The sequence below is a fragment of the Pseudophryne corroboree genome, chromosome 4, assembly GCF_028390025.1.
Source record: "Pseudophryne corroboree isolate aPseCor3 chromosome 4, aPseCor3.hap2, whole genome shotgun sequence".
Lineage (NCBI taxonomy): Eukaryota > Metazoa > Chordata > Amphibia > Anura > Myobatrachidae > Pseudophryne > Pseudophryne corroboree.
The window spans coordinates 881,723,333-881,750,873 of record NC_086447.1 but is presented as its reverse complement, the minus strand read 5'-3'; the positions used below and the strand labels follow the sequence as shown (position 1 = coordinate 881,750,873).

Here is a 27,541-nt window from a genome sequence, read left to right as displayed (position 1 = left end):
CTGGTCCTCGAGAGCTACCAACAGTTCACGTTTTCCAGTTCACCTAGCAGGTGCACAGGTGCTGTCATTACTCACTGACATATTAAAAGATCCACAGGTGGAGCTAATTACTTAACTTGTGATTCTGTGAGGAGACCTGGAAAACGTTAATTGTTGGTAGCTCTCGAGGACCAGGTTTGGCTTCCCCTGCTCTACACTGTTGAGGGTTTTTTTTCACCCCTGTGCTGAGACTAGTTTGGCACTTTATGGGCTAGTTACATCATACTTGCCTACCTGACCCTCTCCATGAGGGAGAAAATGCTCTGTTCCTGGACTTTCCTGGTAATGTATGATCGCCATCACCTGTGGTGAGCTAGTTAATTGATAAGAAAAGTGTTTCACCACAGGTGACGGCAATCATACATTATCAGGAAAGTCCAGGAACAGAGCATTTTCTCCCTCATGGAGAGGGTCAGGTAGGCAAGTATGAGTTACATTTACATACAGTAAGCAGTGCCCACACGTTAGAAGGCTTAGAATATTCAGGCAATACTATTAGTTTCTCTATCGTCCTAAGTGGATGCTGGGGTTCCTGAAAGGACCATGGGGAATAGCGGCTCCGCAGGAGACAGGGCACAAAAAAGTAAAGCTTTTACCAGATCAGGTGGTGTGCACTGGCTCCTCCCCCTATGACCCTCCTCCAGACTCCAGTTAGATTTTGTGCCCGAACGAGAAGGGTGCAATCTAGGTGGCTCTCCTAAAGAGCTGCTTAGAGAAAGTTTAGCTTAGGTTTTTTACTTTACAGTGAGTCCTGCTGGCAACAGGATCACTGCAACGAGGGACTTAGGGGAGAAGTAGTGAACTCACCTGCGTGCAGAGTGGATTTGCTGCTTGGCTACTGGACACTAGCTCCAGAGGGACGATCACAGGTACAGCCTGGATGGTCACCGGAGCCGCGCCGCCGGCCCCCTTGCAGACGCTGAAGAGAGAAGAGGTCCAAAATCGGCGGCTGAAGACTCCTGAGTCTTCATAAAGGTAGCGCACAGCACTGCAGCTGTGCGCCATTTTCCTCTCAGCACACTTCACACAACAGTCACTGAGGGTGCAGAGCGCTGGGGGGGGCGCTCTGAGAGGCAAATAAAAACCTTATTAGAGGCAAAAAATACCTCACATATAGCCCACAGAGGCTATATGGAGATATTTAACCCCTGCCTAACTTCAAAAATAGCGGGAGACGAGCCCGCCGTAAAAGGGGCGGGGCCTATCTCCTCAGCACACAGCGCCATTTTCTCTCACAGAAAAGCTGGAGAGAAGGCTCCCAGGCTCTCCCCTGCACTGCACTACAGAAACAGGGTTAAAACAGAGAGGGGGGGCACTGATTTTGGCGATATTGTATATATATAAAAGATGCTATAAGGGAGAAACACTTATATAAGGTTGTCCCTATATAATTATAGCGTTTTTGGTGTGTGCTGGCAGACTCTCCCTCTGTCTCCCCAAAGGGCTAGTGGGTCCTGTCCTCTGTCAGAGCATTCCCGGTGTGTGTGCTGTGTGTCGGCACGTGTGTGTCGACATGTATGAGGACGATGTTGGTGAGGAGGCGGAGAAATTGCCTGTAATGGTGATGTCACTCTCTAGGGAGTCGACACCGGAATGGATGGCTTATTTAGAGAATTACGTGAGAATGTCAACACGCTGCAAGGTCGGTTGACGACATGAGACGGCCGACAATCTATTAGGACCGGTCCAGGCGTCTCAGAAACACCGTCAGGGGTTTTAAAAACGCCCATTTACCTCAGTCGGTCGACACAGACACAGACACGGACACTGAATACAGTGTCGACGGTGAATAAACAAACGTATTTCTCATTAGGGCCACACGTTAAGGGCAATGAAGGAGGTGTTACGTGTTTCTGATACTACAAGTACCACAAGAAAGGGTATTATGTGGGAGTGGAAAAAACTACCTGTAGTTTTTCCTGAATCAGATAAAATAAAATGAAGTGTGTGATGATGCGTAGGGTTACCCCGATAGCAAATATTGGCGTTATACCCTTTCCCGCCAGAAATTAGGGTACGTTGGGAAACACCCCTTAGGGTGATAAGGCGCTCACACGCTTATCAAGTGGCGTTACCGTCTCCAGATACGGCCGCCCTCAAGGAGCCAGCTGATAGGAAGCTGGAAAAATATCCTAAAAAGTATATACACACATACGGTGGTTATACTGCGACCAGCGATCGCCATCAGCCTGGAGATGCAGTGCTGGGTTGGCTTGGTCGGATTCCCTGACTGAAAATATTTTATTCATGTAGAGCATTTAATAGGATGCATTCTATATATATGTATGTGAGATGCACAGAGGGATATTTGCTCTCTGGCATCAAGATAAGTGCGTTGTCCATATCTCCCAGAAGATGTCAGGGACACGACAGTGGTCAGGTGATACAGATCCCATACGGCAGATGGAAGTATTGCTGTATAAAGGGAAGGAGTTATTTGGGGGTCGGTCCATCGGACCTGGGGACCACAGCAACAGCTGGGAAATCCAACCTTTTTTACCCCAAGTTACATCTCAGCTAAAAAAGACACCGTCTTTTCAGCCTCAATCTTTCCTTTCCCATGAGGGCATGCAGGCAAAAGGCCAGTCATATCTGCCCAGACATAGAGGTAAGGGAAGTAGACTGCAGCAGGCAGCCCTTTCCCAGGAAAAGAAGCCCTCCACCGCGTCTGCCAAGTCCTCAGCATGACGCTGGGGCCGTGCAAGCGGACTCAAGGTGGGGGGGTAGTCTCAAGAGTCTCAGGGCGCAGTGGGATCACTCGCAAGTTGACCCCTAGATCGTACGAGTATTATCCCAGGGGTAAAGATTGGAGAGTCGAGACATCTTCTCCTCGCAGGTTCCTGAAGTCTGCTTTACCAACGGCTCCCTCCGACAGGGAGGCAGCATTGGAAACAATTCACAAGCTGTATATCCAGCAGGTGATAATCAAAGTACCCCTCCTACGACAAGGAAAAGGGTATTATTTTTCCACACTATATGGTGGTACTGAAGCCAGACGGCTTGGTGACACATAGTCTAAATCTAAAATGTTTTGAACACTTACATAAAAGGTTCAAATCGAGATAAAGTCACTCAGAGCAGTGATAGCGAACCGGAAAAAAGGGGACTATATGGTGTCCCTGGACATCAAGGATTACCTCCATGTCCAAATTTTGTCCTTCTCATCAAGGGTACCTCTGGTTCGTGGTACAGAACTGTCAATATCAGTTTCAGACGATGCCGTTTGAATTATCCACGGCACCCCGGGCCTTTTTACCAAGGTAATGGCCGAAAAGATGTTTCTTCAAAGAAAAAAGGCATCTAAATTATCCCTTACTTGCACGACCTAAAAAGGGCAAGTTCCAGAGAACAGTTGGAGGTCGGAAGAGCACTATCTAAAGTAGTTCTTCGACGGCACGACTGGATTCTAAATATTCCAAGAATCGCAGCTGTTTTCCGACGATACGTCTGCTGTTCCTAGGGATGATTCTGGACATGGTTCAGAAAAAGGTTTTTCTTCCCGAGGAAAAAGCCAAGGAGTTATCCGACCTGTCAGGAACCTCCTAAAACCAGGAAAGGTGTCTGTACATCAATGCACAAGAGTCCTGGGAAAAATGGTGGCTTTTTACGAAGCAATTCCATTCGGCAGATTCCATGCAAGAATTTTCCAAAGGGATCTGTTGGACAAATGGTCAGGGTCGCATCCTCAGATGCACCTGCGAATAACCCTGTCGCCAAGGACAAGGGTATATCTTCTGTGGTGGTTGCAAAAGGCTCATCTATTGGAGGGCCGCAGATTCGGCATACAGGATTTGATCCTGGTGACCTCGGACGCCAGCCTGAGAGGTTGGGGAGCAGTCACACAAGGAAGAAACTTCCAGGGGGTATGGACGAACCTGGAAAAGTCTCTTCACATAAACATTCTGGTACTAAGAGCAATCTAAAATGCTCTAAGCCAGGCGGAACCACTCCTGCAAGGAAAACCGGTGTTGATTCAGTCGGACAACATCACGGCGGTCGCCCATGTAAACAGACAGGGCGGCACAAGAAGCAGGAGTGCAATGGCAGAAGCTGCCAAGATTCTTCGCTGGGCGGAGAATCACGTAATAGCACTGTCAGCAGTGTTCTTCCCGGGCGTGGACAACTGGGAAGCAGACTTCCTCAGCAGACACGATATTCACCCGGGAGAGGGGGGTCTTCATCCAGAAGTCTTCCACATGCTAATAAACTGTTGGGAAAGACCAATGGTAGACATGATGGCGTCTCGCCTCAACAAGAAACTGGACAAGTATTGCGCCAGGTCAAGAGATCCACAGGCAATAGCTGTGGACGCACTGGTAACACCTTGGGTGTACAAATCAGTATATGTGTTTCCTCCTCTGCCTCTCATACCAAAGGTATTGAAGATTATACGGTGAGGAGGAGTAAGAACAATACTAGTGGCTCCGGATTGGCCAAGAAGGACTTGGTACCCGGAACTTCAAGAGTTGGTCACGGACGACCCGTGCCCTCTACTTCTGAGAAGGGACCTGCTACAACAGGGTCCCTGTCTCTTTCAAGACTTACCGCGGCTGCGTTTGACGGCATGGCGGTTGAACGCCAGATCCTAAAAGGGAAAGGCATTCCAGAAGAAGTCATTCCTACCTTGATTAAGGCAAGGAAGGAAGTCACCGCGAAACATTATCACCGCATTTGGCGAAAATATGTCGCGTGGTGCGAGGATCGGAGTGTTCCGACGGAGGAATTTCAACTGGGTCGTTTCCTACATTTCCTACAATCAGGATTGTCTATGGGTCTCAAATTGAGATCTATTAAGGTTCAAATTTCGGCCCTGTCAATATTCTTCCAAAAAGAATTGGCCTCAGTTCCTGAGGTACAGACTTTTGTTAAAGGAGTACTGCATATACAGCCTCCTGTGGTGCCTCCGGTGGCACCGTGGGATCTAAATGTAGTTTTAGATTTCCTCAAATCCCATTGGTTTGAACCATTGAAAAAGGTGGATTTTAAATATCTCACATGGAAAGTGACTATGTTACTGGCCCTGGCTTCCGCCAGGAGAGTATCTAAATTGGCGGCTTTATCTTATAAAAGCCCTTATCTAATCTTCCATTCGGATAGGGCAGAACTGAGGACTCGTCCGCATTTTCTCCCTAAGGTGGTATCAGCGTTTCACCTGAACCAACCTATTGTGGTGCCTGCGGCCACTGGCGACTTGGAGGACTCCAAGTTGTTGGACGTTGTCAGAGCCTTAAAAATATACATTTCAAGGACGGCTGAAGTCAGAAAATCTGACTCGCTGTTGATACTATATGCACCCAACAAGTTGGGTGCCCCTGCTTCTAAGCAGACGATTGCTCGTTGGATTTGTAACACAATTCAACTTGCTCATTCTGTGGCAGGCCTGCCACAGCCTAAATCTGTTAAGGCCCATTCCACAAGGAAGGTGGGCTCATCTTGGGCGGCTGCCCGAGGGGTCTCGGCATTACAATTCTGTCGAGCAGCTACGTGGTCGGGGGAAAACACGTTTGTAAAATTCTACAAATTTGATACCCTGGCAAAAGAGGACTTGGAATTCTCTCATTCGGTGCTGCAGAGTCATCCGCACTCTCCCGCCCGTTTGGGAGCTTTGGTATAATCCCCATGGTCCTTTCAGGAACCCCAGCATCCACTTAGGACGATAGAGAAAATAAGAATTTACTTACCGATAATTCTATTTCTCGGAGTCCGTAGTGGATGCTGGGCGCCCATCCCAAGTGCGGATTATCTGCAATACTGTACATAGTTATTGTTAACAAATTCGGGTTATATTGTTAAGGAGCCATCTTTAAGAGGCTCTTTCTGTTATCATACTGTTAACTGGGTTTAGATCACAAGTTGTACGGTGTGATTGGTGTGGCTGGTATGAGTCTTACCCGGGATTCAAATTGCCTCCCTTATTGTGTACGCTCGTCCGGGCACAGTACCTAACTGGAGTCTGGAGGAGGGTCATAGGGGGAGGAGCCAGTGCACACCACCTGATCTGGTAAAAGCTTTACTTTTTTGTGCCCTGTCTCCTGCGGAGCCGCTATTCCCCATGGTCCTTTCAGGAACCCCAGCATCCACTACGGACTCCGAGAAATAGAATTATCGGTAAGTAAATTCTTATTTTCTTATACCTCCTCTCCCAGCAGTGAACATTTACCCTAAATAACAGTTTTATTCAAAATGACAGATTGAACTAGAAACAAATGGTGTTTTTTCATGTTCCTCCAACCATCACTGATTTGGCATTACTCCATCTTTGTAAAACCGTAAAAATCTCGATTCAAAATACTGTATATGTTTTTATAAGAGAATCTGCACCTGAAAATTATGCATTTTTCTTTTGTGGCTAGTTTCATACATATGGGGGGGTATCCAATTATCCTTCAAAAATTTTGGGCACAAAAAAACTTGTTTTTCACAATTCTTTTTCCCCAATAATTTTTTTTTCCAGGTTATCCAATTAGCCTGTTTTTTTTCTGTCCACAAAAATAAAAATTTTTTAGTGTGAAAGCACATAGGATCTGCAAAAGTTGCATACCAGTGTGTTTCACAGCCGTGTTCGTTAAATAAAGCCTTCTTATCGCCAATTTGATTTCGCCCAAAACCAAATCCCTAATAAGTGCCGACATCGGAGCTAATTGGATAAGGTAATTAGCTGCGGCTTATAGGATATCTCCCATGTTGTTGAATGAAATGCATTGAATGTCTACAAATAAAATAGGGTAACCCAACAAGGCAGACTATTTAAGAAACTAGACAGATTACTGCATTAAATGAAGGGCACCTGTGTTTTTTTTACAGCCAGGATGGAGAGATCTATCCATTAATACATGAAGTCCATCTCTGGATTTTTTTTATTGGATTTTATCCAGTTTTCATTGATGTCCATGGTTGAGCACATGTGGCTTAACTATTACCTCCGTTTATTTTGATTCAGCCATGTGTACTGAAGCCTGGCTATCCGTAAAACCTGCACTGTAATACCGCTTTCACATCGCAAACCCAGATCGGACCCGACTTTCGAACCTGGATCCAACCCAGGTCCGAGCAGCCAGACTCTTTCATATTAAAGTTTCAACACGGGTTATTCCTGGGTTGGTGCCTTTCACACTGAACCCGGGTCACCCATGTTAAACACTGTGGTGTGATTTAAAATTGACTTTTCTAGCTCACATTGATGAGGATTCAAAGAAAATAAAAGGAGGGGCTGGAACTGCTCTGAGCAGACACATAAACAGCCAATTAGCACCTGTTTCTGAGACCCGGGTTGAATATCCTGGGTCAGAGGCTTTCACACTGCACAAAGACCCGGGTCCAACCCGTGTTTAACACTTCTTTTATCCCGGGTTGAAATACTACTTTTACTTTGGCGCTTTTCACACTGTACCTTGACCCGGGTCGACTTGGCAACAACCCAGGAATAAATCCGGGTTATTTTGGTGATGTAAAAGGGGTCGGTGCCTTGAGGACCGAGGTTGGGAATGCCATGTATAGAAATCTCATATTGTCGTTCTATAATATCACTTGTGTATGAAGCTTTTTATTACATTATTAGAAATAAATCTGGACTTTTCTTCCAAAAGCGATCCATTTAAAAGTGTTTTTCACAAGCTACTGTACCAGGTTATTTGTGGGGAGGTCAATTCTAGTTTACCCAACTGGAAAGTTGAGAACGTCTCCCTAAATTTATGCGTTTGTCAACCATTGCAGCTTATTGCAATAATTCCATCTCCTCAAATTAAACCTCATTTTTCCCCCCACGCTGGTGCAATTCTAACGCTGGTGCAGTTCTAATTCTCAACGATAATTGGATAGCAGCGATAAAACGAAAGTGAAACTGGTTATTTTCAGCCGATAAAAAGAAACACCAGAAAACGCATGACGCATCGACGAAAATTTAATACCCCTCTAAGTGTACTGGTCACCACAAGTCGTTCTTGGCAAGGTTTTCCCACCACCCCCTTGCGCAAACACCAAATTATTTTAGTTTACGTATCCATGAAGATCTTTACAAATGATTGGGTGCAGTTATGCAAAACTAGGCATGAGGTCCCAAAGTCTCTGTACTCAGCAGATTGCTCTGGGTCCAGCGGAAATATTGCTGATTATATAGTAGGTCTGCAAAACACAGCTCTCCCACTTAACAAGCGTGATCTTCATTGTCACCTCAGTTTACACTGTAGATAAATGAGTTTAACCCTTCTACAGGTATACCCGAAATCTTTTATACAAGCCTGGCTGCCTGAAAATGCTTCATATTGTACCTTTTCATTTTGATTCCATCTCCCATTACTGCAAATATAGCATCTGAAGGTCATGGTTCACGCACATGTTGCCAGCACTGAAAGAGTCCGCTTCTTGTGCAAGCGTTGTTAAACAGCAACTTTAATTTGTCTCCCTGTTTGAAACGCCATCCAATTATCAAAGCTGCAACATAGAAGCCGTTACTGGGGCTATCCATTTATCTTAACCAGTCTGCAGTAAAATCCGTGCTTCACGCTTATGCAGTGAATACATTGAATTGGCCTGTTGGCTTAACAAGATCTCCTGAGAGTGTGTACGTGATGAGGGAGCGATAGACCTGTTTGGAAGTGGGCCAGCATTGATTTGCAGGCCAGTTTAAAAATACTGCTATAGAGAAGAGAAATTCCACCTTGCAAAACTGCACCGATCCCATGAGAATGTAGTTTGTCCATAGACCAATTTTATAGGCATTTAAAACAACTCTTTCCACTTAAATACTGTCCTTCAGTCCTCTGGCTGTATTGTATATTAGAGACATTCGTCTGCGATCTCATTGAAAGTAATAAACAAATTTTGTCTGACAATATCATTAAAGTTTATAGCACATTAAAGTGTCAAAGGTTTTATTTGTGGTGCAGTTTTGTCACTATGGAGGCGTTGGTAATATGTGGAGCTGCTCAATGTCCGGAAGGAAGGAGATATTTGTATAATAACTGAAGCCAGATGTTGGGTCACAGTACAGCGATCTATGATGTCATTTGGTCAGTGCAATCCATACCTGTGTTTCAGGGTACTGTAATCATGGGGGGTCATGTGTTTCCTTACTCCACAATGGGCCAAAACAGAAGTCTAGAACGAGGACGATTTTCACTGTCCTGTCATTACAACAGAGTTCTCTGTGGCCACTTACAGCAGCACGGATGGTGTAATGGTTAGCATTACTCCCTCATGGCACTGAGGTTGTGGGTTTGATTCCCACCACGGCCCTAACTTTTAAAATGCATGAAGCCCAGCAAATGTTACTTGCAACCAGATTCCACAGCAGAACAAAAACTTTTCAAGAAGAATCCCTAGTGTGCACATGCAATGAAGACACCGCAGAATAGTGATAAGAACTGCTGCAGTGGATGAACGCAAGATGTAGCGTGCGGCATTTTTCCATCTAGAGTGTCCACTAAATGCTATGCACTGTGAATGCGGACTTGGTAACACATGCCATACCAAGGATTATTGTGAAGGCAGTACAGACGGGGAGAAATGTGTGCAGAGCGATCTGTCACATACCGCTCAGCACACATCTCTCCTCCTGCTCAGCACAGCGCAATGTGTGCTAGATTGTGCCTGCATGCAGGCCAATCTAGCACCGGCGATAACGACGTGCGGGGGCTGCGCATCGCTATCGCTGTGTCGCATACACACGAGAGATCCATGCTTAAAATCTAAGCAATCTAGTCGGATTGCTTAGATTTTAAGAACGGATCTCTCCGTGTGTACCCCCCTTAACTGCAGCTGCCGGAGCATTGAGAGAGCGCTGCACAGGCTCCCGGTTTATGGGGCACACTCGCATAACCTGCGTTTACAAATTTGCACCCGAGGACCAATGCTCATTCAGTTGTCGCTGGGCAGATCCAAACATAATAGCAAGCAGATTTATTTCATACATTTTTATAAGCGCATTGAATATACCATATACTGTATCTAGGGCAGACATGGTTTTTTCTTTCTTTCTATGGGTGGGTTCTTTTCAGGGTTGGAGAAAAAAACTGTAAAAAAATACAACCAAACCTGCTTTTTTTGGTTTAACCTGTTTATTGTTTTTTTGTTTAAACCATCATTTTTTTTTTTTATCATCAATGTTTTAATGAAAAGAAAATTGAATCATGTATTAGAAACCTCGATCAACCATGTTTTAATGCTTTGTATCACTTAATAATGTTATTGGGCTTTGATTTGATTTATTTTACATATTTCAATAAAACCAATTTTCTCTAACGTCCTAAGTGGATGCTGGGGACTCCGTAAGGACCATGGGGAATAGCGGCTCCGCAGGAGACTGGGCACATCTAAAGAAAGCTTTAGGACTAACTGGTGTGCACTGGCTCCTCCCCCTATGACCCTCCTCCAAGCCTCAGTTAGATTTCTGTGCCCGACGAGAAGGGTGCACACTAGGGGCTCTCCTGAGCTTCTTAGTGAAAGTTTTAGTTTAGGTTTGTTATTTTCAGTGAGACCTGCTGGCAACAGGCTCACTGCATCGAGGGACTAAGGGGAGAAGAAGCGAACTCACCTGCGTGCAGAGTGGATTGGGCTTCTTGGCTACTGGACATTAGCTCCAGAGGGACGATCACAGGTTCAGCCTGGATGGGTCCCGGAGCCGCGCTGTCGGCCCCCTTACAGAGCCAGAAGAGCGAAGAGGTCCGGAGAAAGCGGCGGCAGAAGACGTTCCTGTCTTCAAATAAGGTAGCGCACAGCACTGCAGCTGTGCGCCATTGCTCTCAGCACACTTCACACTCCGGTCACTGAGGGTGCAGGGCGCTGGGGGGGGCGCCCTGAGACGCAATAAAACATGACAGAAATACCTTACATGGCAAAAAATGCATCACATATAGCTCCTGGGCTATATGGATGCATTTAACCCCTGCCAGAATATACAAAAAACCGGGAGATAAGGCCGCCAAAAAGGGGGCGGAGCCTATCTCCTGAGCACACTGGCGCCATTTTCCCTCACAGCTCAGTTGGAGGGAAGCTCCCTGGCTCTTCCCTGCACTACAGAAAGGGTTAAAAAAAGAGAGGGGGGCACTATTTAGGCGCAGTATTAAAACATACAGCAGCTATAAGGGGAAAAACACTTATATAAGGTTATCCCTGTATATATATAGCGCTCTGGTGTGTGCTGGCATACTCTCCCTCTGTCTCCCCAAAGGGCTAGTGGGGTCCTGTCCTCTATCAGAGCATTCCCTGTGTGTGTGCTGTGTGTCGGTACGTTTGTGTCGACATGTATGAGGAGAAAAATGATGTGGAGACGGAGCAGAGTGTCTGTAACAGTGATGTCACCCCCTAGGGGGTTGACACCTGAGTGGATGTACTGTTGAAAATTACGTGACAGTGTCAGCTCTATATAAAAAAACAGTGGTTGACATGAGACAGCCGGCTACTCAGCTTGTGCCTGTCCAGACGTCTCATAGGCCGTCAGGGGCTCTAAAGCGGCCGTTACCTCAGATGGCAGATACAGACGCCGACACGGATACTGACTCCTGTGTCGACGGTGAAGAGACAACCGTGATTTCCAGTAGGGCCACACGTTACATGATTGAGACAATGGCAAATGTTTTTATACATTTTTGATTATACGAGTACCACCAAAAAGGGGTATTATGTTCGGTGAGGGAAAAACTACCTGTAGTTTTCCTGAATCTGAGAAATAAAATGAGGTGTGTGATGATGCGTGGGTTTCCCCCCGATAACAATTGATAATTTCTTAAAAAGTATTGGCTGCATACCCTTTCCTGCCAGAGGTTAGGGTGCGTTGGGAAACACCCCCTAGGTGGGATAAGGCGCTCACACGCTTGTAAGAACAAGGGCTCTACCCTCTCATGAGATGGCCGCCCTTAAGGATCCTGCTGATAGAAAGCAGGAGGGTATCCAAAAAGGTATTTACACACATACTGGTGTTATACTGCGACCAGCTATCGCCTCAGCCTGGAGGTGCAGTGCTGGGTGGGCATGTCGGATTCCCTGACTGGAAATATTAGGATAGTATATTATTGCCTATAGAGCATTTAAAAGATGCATTTCTATATATGCATGATGCACAGCGGAATAATTGCCGACTGGCATCAAGTATAAGTGCGTTGTCCAATTCTACCAGTAAAATGGTCAGGTGATGCGGATTCCAAACGGCATTTGGAAGTATTGCCTTTGAAAGGGGACATTTGGGGTCGGTCTTTTAGACCTGGTGGCCACGGCAACAGCTGGGAAATCCACGTTTGTACCCCAGGTCGCCTCTCAAAATAAGACGCCGTATTATCAGGCGCAGTCCTTTGTTGGCAAGCGGACAAAAGGTTCCTCTTTTCTGCTCGTGACAGAGGGAGAGGAAAAAGGCTGCAGAGATCAGCCAGTTCCCAGGAACAGAAACCCTTTCCCGCCTCTGCCAAGCCTTCAGTATGACGCTGGGGCTTTACAAGCTCAGGCACGGTGGGGGCCCATTCTCAATGAATTTCAGTGCGCAGTGGGCTCACTCGCAAGTAGACCCCTGGATCCTTAAGGTAATATCTCAGGGGTACATATTGGAATTCGAGACGTCTCCCCCTCGCCGTTTCCAAAAGTCGGCTTTACCGACGTCTCCCTCTGACAGGGAGGCAGTTTTGGAAGCCATTCACAAGCTGTATTCCCAGCAGGTGATAATCAAGGTACCCCTCCTGCAACAGGGAACGGGGTATTATTCCACACTATTGTGGTACCGAAGCCAGACGGCTCGGTGAGACCGATTCTAAATCTAAAATCTAAAATCTTTGAACACTTACATACAGAGGTTCAAATTCAAGATTGAGTCACTCAGAGCAGTGATTGCGAACCTGGAAGAAGGGGACTACATGATGTCTCGGGACATCAAGGATGCTTACCTTCATGTCAAAATTTACCCTTCTCACCAAGGGTACCTCAGGTTATGGTACAGAACTGTCACTATCAGTTCAGACGCTGCCGTAGGGATGGTCCACGGCACCCCGGGTCTTTACCAAGGTAATGGCCGAAATGATATCCCTTCGAAGGAAGGGAATTTTAGTTATCCCTTACTTGGACGATTCCCTGATAAGGGTAAGATCCAGGGAACAGTTGGAGGTCGGTGTAGCACTATCTCAGGTAGTGTTGCGGCAGCACGATTGGATTCTCAATATTCCAAAATCGCAGCTGGTTCCGACGACTTGTCTTCTGTTTCCTAGGGATGATCCTGGACACAGTCCAGAAAAAAGGTGTTTCTCCCGGAAGAGAAAGCCAGGGAGTTATCCGAGCTAATCAGGAACCTCCTAAAACCGAACCAAGTCTCAGTGCATCAATGCACAAGGGTTCTGGGTAAAAATGGTGGCTTCCTCCGAAGCAATCCCATTCGTTAGATTCCACGCAAGAACTTTCCAGTGGAACCTACTGGACAAATGGTCCGGGTCGCATTTTCAGATGCATCAGCGGATAACCCTGTCACCAAGGACAAGGGTATCCAGCCTGTGGTGGTTGCAGAGTGCTCATCTTCTAGAGGGCCGCAGATTCGGCATTCAGGACTGGGTCCTGGTGACCACGGATGCCAGCCTGCGAGGCTGGGGAGCAGTCACACAGGGAAGGAATATCCAGGGCTTAGGGTCAAGCCTGGATACATCACTTCACATAAATATCCTGAAGCTAAGGGCCATTTACAATGCTCTAAGCTTAGCAAGACCTCTGCTTCAAGGTCAGCCGGTGTTGATCCAGTCGGACAACATCATGGCAGTCACCCACGTAAACAGACAGGGTGGCACAAGAAGCAGGAGGGCAATGGCAGAAGCTGCAGGGATTCTTCGCTGGGCGGAAAATCATGTGATAGCACTGTCAACAGTATTCATTCCGGGAGTGGACAACTGGGAAGCAGACTTCCTCAGCACGACCTCCACCCGGGAGAGTGGGGACTTCACCCAGAAGTCGTCCACATGATTAAAAAACTCGACAGGTATTGCGCCAGGTCAAGAGACCCTCAGGCAATAGTTGTAGACGCTCCGGTAACACCGTGGGTGTACCAGTCAGTGTATGTGTTCCCTCCTCTGCCTCTCATACCCAAGGTACTGAGATTGATAAGATGGAGAGGAGAAAGCACTATATTCGTGGCTCCGGATTGGCCAAGAAGGACTTGGTAACCGGAACTTCAAGAGATGCTCACGGAGGGTCCGTGGCCTCTACCTCTAAGAAGGTACCTGCTCCAGCAAGGACCCTGTCTGTTCCAAGACTTACCGCGGCTGCGTTTGACGGCATGCCGGTTGAACACCGGATCCTGAAGGAAAAAAGGCATTCCGGATGAAGTCATCCATATCCTGATCTAAAGCCAGGAAGGATGTAACCGCAAAAACATTATCACCGCAATTGGCGAAAATATGTTGCGTAGTGCGAGGCCAGTAAGGCCCGACGGAGGAAATTCAACTGGGTCGATTCCTACATTTCCTGCAAACAGGAGTGTCTATGGGCCTGAAATTGGGGTCCATTAAGGTTCAGATTTCGGCCCTGTCAATTTTCTTCCAAAAAAGAACTAGCTTCAGTCCCTGAAGTTTAGACGTTTGTAAAAGGGGTACTGCATATACAGCCTCCTTTTGTGCCTCCAGTGGCAATTTGGGATCTCAATGTAGTTTGGGTTCCAAAAGTCACATTGGTTTGAACCACTTAAATCTGTGGAGTTAAAATATCTCACATGGAAAGTGGTCATGCTGTTGGCCCTGGCCTGGGCCAGGCGCGTGTCAGAATTGGCAGCTGTATCCTGTAAAAGCCCTTATCTGATTTTCCATTCGGACAGGGCGGAATTGAGGACTCGTCCTCAGTTTCTCCCTAAGGTGGTTCCAGCGTTTTCACCTGAACCAACCTATTGTGGTGCCTGCGGCTACTAGGGACTTGGAGGAATCCAAGTTGCTGGATGTTGTCAGGGCCCTGAAAATATTTCCAGGACGGCTGGAGTCAGGAAATCTGACTCGCTGTTTATCCTGTATGCACCCAACAAGCTGGGTGCTCCTGCTTCTAAGCAGACTATTGCTCGTTGGATTTGTAGTACAATTCAGCTTGCACATTCTGTGGCAGGCCTGCCACAGCTAAAATCTGTAAAAGCCCGTTCCACAAGGAAAGTGGGCTCATCTTGGGCGGCTGCCCGAGGGGTCTCGGCTTTACAACTTTGCCGAGCAGCTACTTGGTCAGGGGCAAACACGTTTGCTAAATTCTACAAATTTGATACCCTGGCTGAGGAGGACCTGGAGTTCTCTCATTCGGTGCTGCAGAGTCATCCGCACTCTCCCGCCCGTTTGGGAGCTTTGGTATAATCCCCATGGTCCTTACGGAGTCCCCAGCATCCACTTAGGACGTTAGAGAAAATAAGAATTTACTTACCGATAATTCTATTTCTCATAGTCCGTAGTGGATGCTGGGCGCCCATCCCAAGTGCGGATTGTCTGCAATACTTGTACATAGTTATTGTTACAAAAATCGGGTTATTATTGTTGGGAGCCATCTTTTCAGAGGCTCCTCTGTTATCATACTGTTAACTGGGTTCGGATCACAAGTTATACGGTGTGATTGGTGTGGCTGGTATGAGTCTTACCCGGGATTCAAAATCCTTCCTTATTGTGTACGCTCGTCCGGGCACAGTATCCTAACTGAGGCTTGGAGGAGGGTCATAGGGGGAGGAGCCAGTGCACACCAGTTAGTCCTAAAGCTTTCTTTAGATGTGCCCAGTCTCCTGCGGAGCCGCTATTCCCCATGGTCCTTACGGAGTCCCCAGCATCCACTACGGACTATGAGAAATAGAATTATCGGTAAGTAAATTCTTATTTTTTTACTGCTTATTATTCCTATTACATCTGAATATGTAAATAGACTAAACATATTAATACAGGTTGAGTCTCCCTTATCCAAAATGCTTTGGACCAGAGGTATTTTGGATATGGGATTTTTCCGTATTTTGGAATAATTGCATACCATAATGAGATATCATGGTGATGGGACCTAAATCTAAGCACAGAATGCATTTATGTATTATATACACCTTATACACACAGCCTGAAGGTCATTTAATACAATATTTTTAATAACTTTATATATTAAACAAAGTTTGTGTACATTGAGCCATCAGAAAACAAAGGTTTCACTATCTCACTCTCACTCAAAAAAGTCCGTATTTCGGAATATTTGGATATGGGATACTCAACCTGTACATACAAAGTACACTCATCGATAGATAAAATTGAAAATAAAAACAAGTTAAGCATTAGTCTTATTATAATTAAATAAATGTGAATAGTAATACAAAATGTAAAATGCAGAAGCACTTTTCAGGGAAACACACACACGAGTTGAGCATAATCACTGGGCATTAAACATTTTTAATAAAAACACTTTTTCTTTAATATAATATGCTTTTTTTTTTTTAATAAGTCACAACGCCATGCCTGTACTAACAGCATAATAAAAAACCCAGAGTGGATTTTATAAAAAAAAAAAAAAAAAAAAAAAAAAATTTGGTTTAAATAATGGTTTCAACAAGCCAACCCTGGTTATTTTGATTTTTTTTTTATTGCCAGACTAGCAACAGTAATATATGGACTAGCTGCAGGTTTGGTGCAGTTATATCATGTCCATTTCTAATTAGCACCAGGAACGGAGTCTGCCACTAAGATTCTAGCAAGCCTCTTTATATTTTCTTTTTTGCTCCAATACCCAGGGTAACATAAGCTCATGAAACTTTTAACATAATGTACAGTATATGTCTGTACTTTATAATGAATCATCTTGCATTTAGCTTTTGCTTAATTACGGGACTGCCATGCCGTTCAGAGGAGGCTGTCACTGTCTATGCTTACATTCGTATTCTTTGTGGTTCGACATGAGTTTAGCATACTGTACGATATCCCTTATGATAACATTAATGGTGACTAAGCCCAGTTCCCACGGGCCGATGCAGGAGAGATGTGTGCTGAGCGAACCGCTCAGCACACATCTCTCCTGCCGCTCAGCACAGCGCGATCTGTGCTGAGCGTGCTGGGGGAGACGGGGGGGGGGGGCGCTCATTTCACCCAGCGGGTGAAGTGAGCGACCCGCTAGATTGGCCTGCATGCAGGCCAATCTAGCAGCAGCGATAGCGATATGCGGGGCCGCGCATCGCTATCGCTGAGGGGGCTACACACGGAGCGATCATGCTGATAGATTGCTTAGAATATCGCTCCGTGAGTACCCCCATTTAGGAGATGCCACTTTGCATCCACCATATGACTAACCATGACTGTGTGGAACACAAATATACGGGGATGCTGGATTACCCGCAGTGCTGAGTCTTCTGAATGGTGTCAGGAAGGAAGCAGAGGTCTGGTAGTTTTAGAAAAGTGTTCTATCGCAGTACCCACTTTTACCTGTATGTAATATAGACCAACGGATCCCTCCTGGATGCGACTGCTGATTTCTCTTTTGGTCCGGGGCACTGTTTTATGTTCTAGAATATGTTCTAATAGTGTGATTTTTCTGGAAGGGAAAAGGCGATCACAAACCCTGGATAATTAGATTTCCCTGGTGTGCTGCTCCCCAAGTCCGTTGTGGCCCCATTAGTGAGAACATAAGCGCATCTGTCCCAGAAGCTGGGCAATGGGCACAGAGAATCCAGGTGAGTTCATGTTTAGGGAAAGCCTAGCACATCTCACAGCATGAGCAGTATTAATGAACAACGTCAATCTCCGCGCCAGAAATAAACTGCGCTGCCTCCTGCTGCTTCATTAGGCAATTTGCATTACAAATCTGGCATTTCTCTCATTTCAGGAGCTCTAAAGACCTGATAAGCCTCTGCTATGTTCAAAACAGGCACAAAGCATTGTCCTCGCTCTCTTACATTTTGTGTCTCCGTTCACATTTATCACTTCCAGTATAGTTCCTGCATGAGGGATTGCACCACCTCTGCTCAGGTGACTGTAGGTTAAGTTGCAGTACTGTACGTTGCACCAAAAAGTTATGGCAAAGCAATCATGTTACACAGGACTTGTTGTTTTCCTATTTCAAAGCTCAAGTATTGGATCATTAATGATGATGAGAACGGGAGTAACACCGGTTTTGTCTAGTCATGGCCTAGATGGCGGTATCCTGCTCTTTAATCTAAAGCGGTCTACTAATAAATTGTGCACACCTGCTCTTGGCTTCAGGTAACTGTTGGTCCCAGCCAGGACTCAATGTGGACATAAATCATTACAGTACCTGATCCTTACACTTCAAACTGATATGGAATCTTGTTCTAATGTACCAGGTGACCTGTACTGCATATTGTGTATGTAAATATTATACCTTCCACACACCTGGTGTGTGTATATCTTATATCACCAATCATTGTCCTCTCTCTGGTTTCCAGGTGGGCCCTGCACAGATACAGCTCACGTCTCTATAACCACGCCAACCAAAAGATCCTGTGACTCAGGTAAGGGGCGGACGCTGATTGGCTGCAGGGCGATAAATGCATGGCAGAGCGTGGGAACTCTAGTGTTATAATGAGTTTTCTCTAACGTCCTAGTGGATGCTGGGACTCCGTCAGGACCATGGGGAATAGCGGGCTCCGCAGGAGACAGGGCACATCTAAAAAAGCTTTTAGGTCACATGGTGCGTACTGGCTCCTCCCCCTATGACCCTCCTCCAAGCCTCAGTTAGGTTTTTGTGCCCGTCCGAGAGGGTGCAATCTAGGTGGCTCTCCTAAAGAGCTGTTTAGAAAAGTTTTTTTTTAGGTTTCAATCTCAGTGATTCCTGCTGGCAACAGGATCACTGCATCGAGGGACTTAGGGGAGAGATTTCCAACTTACCTGCGTGCAGGATGGATTGGAGTCTTAGGCTACTGGACACTTAGCTCCAGAGGGAGTCGGAACACAGGTCAGCCTGGGGTTCGTCCCGGAGCCGCGCCGCCGATCCCCCTTACAGACGCTGAAGAGACGGCAGAACGGAGGTCCGGAAAGCAGGCGGCAGAAGACTCCTCAGTCTTCTTGAAGGTAGCGCACAGCACGGCAGCTGTGCGCCATTGTTGTCACACGGCTCACTGACTCAGTCACGGAGGGTGCAGGGCGCTGCTGGGGGCGCCCTGGGCAGCAATATAATTACCTTTAGTGGCAAAATAAATACATCACATATAGCCATTAAGGCTATATGTATGTATTTTAACCCAGGCCAGTTTCTTAAAAACCGGGGAAAAGCCCGCCGAAAAAGGGGCGGAGCTTATTCTCCTCAGCACTCAGCGCCATTTTCCTGCTCAGCTCCGCTGGTGAGGAAGGCTCCCAGGTCTCTCCCCTGCACTGCACTACAGAAACAGGGTAACAAAGAGAAGGGGGGCATAAATTGGCGATATTTATATATTAAGAGCGCATATATAGTAAACAACACCTTCTAGGGTTGTTTATATACATTTATAGCGCTTTTGGTGTGTGCTGGCAAACTCTCCCTCTGTCTCCCCAAAGGGCTAGGGGGTCCTGTCTTCGATTAGAGCATTCCCTGTGTGGCTGCTGTGTGTCGGTACGTGTGTGTCGACATGTATGAGGACGATGTTGGTGTGGAGGCAGAGCAATTGCCGATGATGGTAATGTCACCCCCTAGGGAGTCGACACCGGAATGGATGGCTTTAGTTATGGAATTACGTGATAATGTCAGCACATTACAAAAGTCAGTTGACGAAATAAGACGCCCGGCAAACCAGTTAGTACCGGTTCAGGCGTCTCAGACACCGTCAGGGGCTGTAAAACGTCCTTTACCTCAGTCAGTCGACACGGGTACCGACACAGATGAATCTAGTGTCGACGGTGAAGAAACAAACGTATTTTCCAATAGGGCCACACGTTATATGATCACGGCAATGAAGGAGGCTTTGCAGATCTCTGATACTGCTGGTACCTCAAAAAGGGGTATTATGTGGGGGGTGAAAAAACTACCTGTATTTTTTCCAGAATCAGAGGAATTGAATGACGTGTGTGATGAAGCGTGGGTTAACCCCGATAGAAAACTGCTAATTTCCAAGAAGTTATTGGCATTATACCCTTTCCCACCAGAGGTTAGGGCGCGCTGGGAAACACCCCCTAGGGTGGATAAGGCGCTCACACGTTTATCAAAGCAAGTGGCGTTGCCGTCTCCTGATACGGCCGCCCTCAAGGATCCAGCAGATAGGAGGCTGGAAACTACACTGAAGAGTATATACACACATACTGGTGTTATACTGCGACCGGCAATAGCCTCAGCCTGGATGTGCAGTGCTGGGGTAGTGTGGTTGGATTCTCTGACTGAAAATATTGATACCCTGGATAGGGACAGTATTTTATTGACTCTAGAGCAATTAAAGGATGCTTTCCTTTATATGCGAGATGCTCAGAGGGATGTTTGTACTCTAGCATCAAGAGTAAGCGCGATGTCCATATCTGCCAGAAGAAGTTTATGGACGCGACAGTGGTCAGGTGATGCGGATTCCAAGAGGCATATGGAAGTATTGCCATATAAAGGAGAGGAATTGTTTGGGGTCGGTCTTTCGGACCTGGTGGCCACGGCAACTGCCGGCAAATCCACTTTTTTACCTCAGACCCCCTCCCAACAGAAAAAGACACCGTCTTTTCAGCCGCAGTCCTTTCGCTCCTATAAAAAGCGACCAAAAGGACAGTCTTATCTGCCGCGAGGCAGAGGAAAGGGTAAGAAAGGGCAGCAAGCAGCCCCTGCCCAGGAACAGAAGCCCGCCCCGGCTTCTACAAAGCCATCAGCATGACGCTGGGGCTTTACAAGCGGACTCAGGAACGGTGGGGGGTCGACTCAAGATTTTCAGCAATCAATGGGTTCACTCACAAGTGGACCCGTGGGTCCTGCAGATAGTATCTCAGGGTTACATGCTGGAGTTCGAAAGGTCTCCCCCTCGCCGGTTCCTAAAGTCTGCTTTACCAACGTCTCCCTCAGAAAGGACGTCGGTTTTGGAAGCCATTCACAAGCTGTATTCTCAGCAGGTGATAGTCAAGGTACCCCTCCTACAACAGGGAAAGGGGTATTATTCCACACTATTTGTGGTACCGAAACCGGACGGTTCGGTAAGGCCTATTCTAAATCTGAAATCCTTGAACCTGTACATAAAGAAATTCAAGTTCAAGATGGAGTCACTCAGAGCAGTGATAGCGAATCTGGAAGAAGGAGACTTCATGGTGTCCTTGGACATAAAAGATGCTTATCTACATGTCCCGATTTACCCCTCACACCAAGGGTATCTCAGGTTCGTGATACAAGACTGTCATTATCAGTTTCAAACGCTGCCGTTTGGGTTGTCCACGGCCCCTCGGGTCTTTACCAAGGTAATGACCGAAATGATGGTTCTTCTACGAAGAAAAGGCGTATTAATTATCCCTTACTTGGACGATCTCCTGATAAGGGCAAAGTCCAGAGAACAGCTGGAAGTCGGTGTAGCGCTAACACAAGTAGTGCTTCAGCAACACGGGTGGATTCTAAATCTTCCAAAATCTCAATTGACCCCGACAACACATCTGCTGTTCCTGGGCATGATTCTGGACACTGTTCAGAAAAAGGTATTTCTCCCGGAAGAGAAAGCAAGGGAGTTATCCGAACTTGTCAAGAACCTCCTAAAACCAGGAACTGTGTCAGTACATCAATGCACAAGAGTCCTGGGAAAGATGGTGGCTTCGTACGAAGCGATTCCATTCGGCAGATTCCATGCACGAACATTTCAGTGGGATCTGCTGGACAAATGGTCCGGATCGCATCTGCACATGCATCAGCGGATAACACTGTCACCGAGAACAAGGTTGTCTCTCCTGTGGTGGTTGCAGACTGCCCATCTGTTAGTGGGCCGCAGATTCGGCATACAGGACTGGGTCCTGGTGACTACGGATGCCAGCCTACGAGGTTGGGGAGCAGTCACAAAGGGAAGAAACTTCCAGGGCGTGTGGTCAAACCTGGAGACGTCTCTTCACATAAATATACTGGAGCTAAGAGCGATCTACAATGCTCTAAGCCTGGCAAAATCGCTGCTTCAGGGTCAGCCGGTGTTGATCCAGTCCGACAACATCACGGCAGTCGCCCACGTAAACCGACAAGGCGGCACGAGAAGCAGGAGTGCAATGGCAGAAGCTGCAAGGATTCTGCGCTGGGCGGAGAATCATGTCGTAGCACTGTCAGCAGTGTTCATCCCGGGAGTGGACAACTGGGAAGCAGATTTCCTCAGCAGACACGACCTTCACCCGGGAGAGTGGGGACTTCATCCAGAAGTTTTCCACATGATTGTGAACCGTTGGGAAAAACCAAAGGTGGACATGATGGCGTCTCGCCTCAACAAAAAATTGGACAGGTATTGCGCCAGGTCAAGAGACCCTCAGGCAATAGCTGTGGACGCTCTGGTAACACCGTGGGTGTACCAGTCAGTGTATGTGTTCCCTCCTCTGCCTCTCATACCAAAGGTACTGAGAATTATACGGAAAAGAGGAGTAAGAACAATACTGGTAGCTCCGGACTGGCCAAGAAGAACTTGGTATCCGGAACTTCAAGAGATGCTCACGGAGGATCCGTGGCCTCTACCTCTAAGAAGGGATCTGCTTCAGCAGGGACCTTGTATGTTCCAAGACTTACCGCGGCTGCGTTTGACGGCATGGCGGTTGAACGCCGGATTCTAAAAGAGAAGGGCATTCCTGAGGAAGTTATTCCTACTTTAATTAAAGCCAGGAAAGAAGTGACCGCACAACATTATCACCGCATTTGGAGAAAATATGTTGCGTGGTGTGAGGCCAAGAAGGCTCCAACGGAAGAATTTCAATTGGGTCGATTCTTACATTTCCTGCAAGCAGGATTGTCTATGGGCCTCAAATTGGGGTCCATTAAAGTTCAAATTTCGGCCTTATCAATTTTCTTCCAGAAGGAATTGGCGTCAGTGCCTGAAGTACAAACTTTTGTCAAAGGTGTACTACATATACAACCCCCAATAGTGCCTCCAGTGGCACCGTGGGATTTGAACGTGGTTCTAAATTTTCTCAAATCTCATTGGTTTGAGCCTTTAAAATCGGTAGATTTAAAATACCTTACATGGAAGGTAACCATGCTGTTGGCCCTGGCTTCAGCCAGGAGAGTTTCGGAGTTGGCAGCTTTGTCATACAAAAGCCCATATCTGATATTCCATTCGGACAGGGCAGAATTGAGGACACGTCCTCAATTTCTCCCTAAGGTGGTTTCGGCATTTCACTTGAACCAGCCTATTGTGGTGCCTGCGGCTACTAGCGACTTGGAGGACTCCAAGTTACTGGACGTTGTCAGAGCATTAAAAATAATTTCAAGGACAGCTGGAGTCAGAAAATCTGACTCGTTGTTTACATTGTATGCACCCAACAAGTTGGGTGCTCCTGCGTCTAAACAGACGATTGCACGTTGGATATGTAGTACAATCCAACTTGCACATTCTGTGGCAGGCCTGCCACAGCCTAAATCTGTAAAGGCCCATTCCACAAGGAAAGTGGGCTCATCCTGGGCGGCTGCCCGAGGAGTCTCGGCATTACAACTTTGCCGAGCAGCTACGTGGTCAGGGGAGAACACGTTTGTAAAATTTTACAAATTTGATACTCTGGCTAAAGAGGACCTGGAGTTCTCTCATTCGGTGCTGCAGAGTCATCCGCACTCTCCCGCCCGTTTGGGAGCTTTGGTATAATCCCCATGGTCCTGACGGAGTCCCAGCATCCACTAGGACGTTAGAGAAAATAAGAATTTACTTACCGATAATTCTATTTCTCATAGTCCGTAGTGGATGCTGGGCGCCCATCCCAAGTGCGGATTGTCTGCAATGCTTGTACATAGTTATTGTTACAAAAATCTGGTTATTACTGTTGTTGTGAGCCATCTGTTCAGAGGCTACTTCGTTTGTGTTATCATACTGTTAACTGGGTTCAGATCACAAGTTGTACGGTGTGATTGGTGTGGCTGGTATGAGTCTTACCCGGGATTCAAGATCCTTCCTTATTGTGTACGCTCGTCCGGGCACAGTACCTAACTGAGGCTTGGAGGAGGGTCATAGGGGGAGGAGCCAGTACGCACCATGTGACCTAAAAGCTTTTTTAGATGTGCCCTGTCTCCTGCGGAGCCCGCTATTCCCCATGGTCCTGACGGAGTCCCAGCATCCACTACGGACTATGAGAAATAGAATTATCGGTAAGTAAATTCTTATTATATACAACGTGCTGACAAATTGATGTGTGATATTTCTATTAAGGTTTGTGGGTTCATAAGGCAGACAGTAAATTGGGACCAAATGTGCCACATAAATAGGAACTTTTTTCTGAAATCCTTATTGGCTGGTCTCTGACAGAATCTCTTACCAGGAGGAAGTAATATCAGAGACGGGTACAATTGTGAGACACAGTTGTGAGATAGTGAGATATTCGTGTACATGAGCCCGTTCTCTTAGTCCTCTGATGGCATTGTGATGTTGTACTGTACATCGATGGAACCAGCAAGATTTCCTTGTTATAGGACTCTCTGCCTATTTATCCCTTTGCTTCTCCATGTTTGGCTAAAGGAAACACTTGTGTAAGACGAGAGTGACCTGTACAATGGGCGAGATGGCTGTACTATAGGCCACCGAGCCGCTAATAGATCCTCTCTACTGATTTGTCGTTTCTCTCCCGGCCGCTAATCTGTAACTTATAGGGACACGGATATGGTATTATGCGGAGGCGGAAATCCCCCCCGCACCTAATTATATGTGGTGCAACTAGAGCAAACAGAGTTCCTGCCAGAAATGATTTACGTGAATTGGGGGTTCGTTTAATAACATGAATCCAAGTTTGCTTTCATTGTATAAGGTGCTACGAAAAAAATCTGTACGTGTGCCTGTCCTTCATTACAGTTTAGCTATGCTGCTGGTTATGGCTATAGGCGAGAAACTCACATTTCTTATATACATCTGGGTGGGTAGTCAGGGGGGCTGCCAATATCGGAACCTTCCATATATGAGGAGTATTAAACAGGTTTGGATATACTGCGGGTGATTCCGAGGTGGACACAGTTGCAGTAGTGGCTGCAACATTTGTTGAAGCCGCTACTGCGTCGTTATGCTAATGCCGCGGCCAGTGGGTGTCCTATTTGAGGCGCCAACCCCGTGGTGCTGCAAATCTGCCGTTGTGCGTGCCAAAACGCACAGTCCGGCATTGCATCAGCTTATGTCCAGCTGCAGGTGCAGAATGTTTGCGTAACCATGGCCGCTGGTGTCAGACTGCTAGACACCCCCACCCCAAGTACGGCCAAGAAACGCACATCGTAATTACATGGATTTCAATACAATTTCGATCTGCCTCCCCCCGGGACACATACGCAGAGGTACACCATCGGTCTCTTGCGTCTACCTTTGAATCGCCCTCACTGTATGCTACATATAGTATTAATCCTTTAGGTGATATTGATAGTGGCCTGTGGGGTATAAAGCAAAAGGGTTTTACATCAAACAGTGTGACAGATGTATTAACCTGGAGAAGTGATAAAGCAGTGATAAGTGGAAGGTGATAGCGCACCAGCCAATCAGCTGCTAACTGTTAATTTACATATTGGAGCTGAATGGCTGGTGCGTTATCACCTTGCACTTATCACTGCTTTATCACTTCTCCAGGCTTAATACATCTGCCCGTGTGTGTTGAATTCTGTGTATAGAAGTGATTCTCAACTCATGTCCCTGTATTTTCTCTGTTATCCTTCTCTGAGTCCACGTCCTCCAGTGTCAGCAGCCTTGACCTTCCTCAAAGTGTCCCCTGTAAACTCCCGGCCCACTCAAAAAGGGGGCTGCTTAAACCCTTAATACCCTTCTCACCTCCAGGCTGCAGTAATAGAAGAGAAGTCACTGTAAATAGAAGTTATTGCCTAATAGGCGACCACTGGAGTGTGGCGGACAGGAGCTGAAGCATGCAGGCCTTATTACCGCTCATCAGCAATTATACACAGGATGGAGTGCCGGGACTTGTGCTGATGTAGCCAGGCCGCAAACAGCGGAGGTGACAATGCTCTCTGATAGGGTGATATATGGTAATGAGATTTCACAGCCTCATCTCGCCGCCTATTGCACAGCTAAGTTGTATTTTCCTTTTCATCATCTGCCATTCATTTCCGCAGGCAGATTTATCCCTGCAAGAAAGATCTCTTACATGTATACAGTGTGTATAACCGTACAGTGCTATCCCATTACATATATACTGTACTGTAACACTGCTTATAGAAGTGTGTATGTGGGAGAGGGTTCCTGTCATCTGTCAGTGTACAGAGAGTGTAATAGTACCGTCCTCTCCCATTACATATATACTGTACTGTAACATTGTGCTTATATAAGTGTGTATGTGGGAGAGGGTTCCTGTCATCTGTCAGTGTACAGAGAGTGTAATAGTACCGTCCTCTCCCATTACATATATACTGTACTGTAACACTGCTTATATAAGTGTGTATGTGGGAGAGGGTTCCTGTCATCTGTCAGTGTACAGAGAGTGTAATAATACCGTCCTCTCCCATTACATATATACTGTACTGTAACATTGTGCTTATAGAAGTGTGTATGTGGGAGGGGGTTCCTGTCATCTGTCAGTGTACAGTGAGTGTAATAGTACCGTCCTCTCCCATTACATATATACTGTACTGTAACACTGCTTATATAAGTGTGTATGTGGGAGGGGGTTCCTGTCATCTGTCAGTGTACAGAGAGTGTAATAGTACCGTCCTCTCCCATTACATATATACTGTACTGTAACATTGTGCTTATAGAAGTGTGTATGTGGGAGGGGGTTCCTGTCATCTGTCAGTGTACAGAGAGTGTAATAATACCGTCCTCTCCCATTACATATATACTGTACTGTAACATTGTGCTTATATGAGTGTGTATGTGGGAGAGGGTTCCTGTCATCTGTCAGTGTACAGAGAGTGTAATAGTACCGTCCTCTCCCATTACATATATACTGTACTGTAACACTGCTTATATAAGTATGTATGTGGGAGAGGGTTCCTGTCATCTGTCAGTGTACAGAGAGTGTAATAGTACCGTCCTCTCCCATTACATATATACTGTACTGTAACATTGTGCTTATATAAGTGTGTATGTGGGAGAGGGTTCCTGTCATCTGTCAGTGTACAGAGAGTGTAATAGTACCGTCCTCTCCCATTACATATATACTGTACTGTAACATTGTGCTTATATAAGTGTGTATGTGGGAGGGGGTTCCTGTCATCTGTCAGTGTACAGAGAGTGTAATAGTACCGTCCTCTCCCATTACATATATACTGTACTGTAACATTGTGCTTATATAAGTGTGTATGTGGGAGAGGGTTCCTGTCATCTGTCAGTGTACAGAGAGTGTAATAGTACCATCCTCTCCCATTACATATATACTGTACTGTAACATTGTGCTTATATAAGTGTGTATGTGGGAGAGGGTTCCTGTCATCTGTCAGTGTACAGAGAGTGTAATAGTACCGTCCTCTCCCATTACATATATACTGTACTGTAACATTGTGCTTATATAAGTGTGTATGTGGGAGA

General features: G+C 46.4%; 1 protein-coding gene across 1 annotated transcript in view; it reads left to right on the top strand.

The window, feature by feature from the left end:
- ZFAND3 (zinc finger AN1-type containing 3) overlaps positions 1-27,541 on the top strand; it is a 363,579-nt gene that overhangs the window by 240,131 nt on the left and 95,907 nt on the right. Inside the window, exon 4 of the mRNA XM_063918865.1 lies at positions 18,386-18,451. Within this exon, the coding sequence (XP_063774935.1) occupies positions 18,386-18,451 (66 nt within the window). The remainder of the gene's footprint in view (positions 1-18,385; positions 18,452-27,541) is intronic.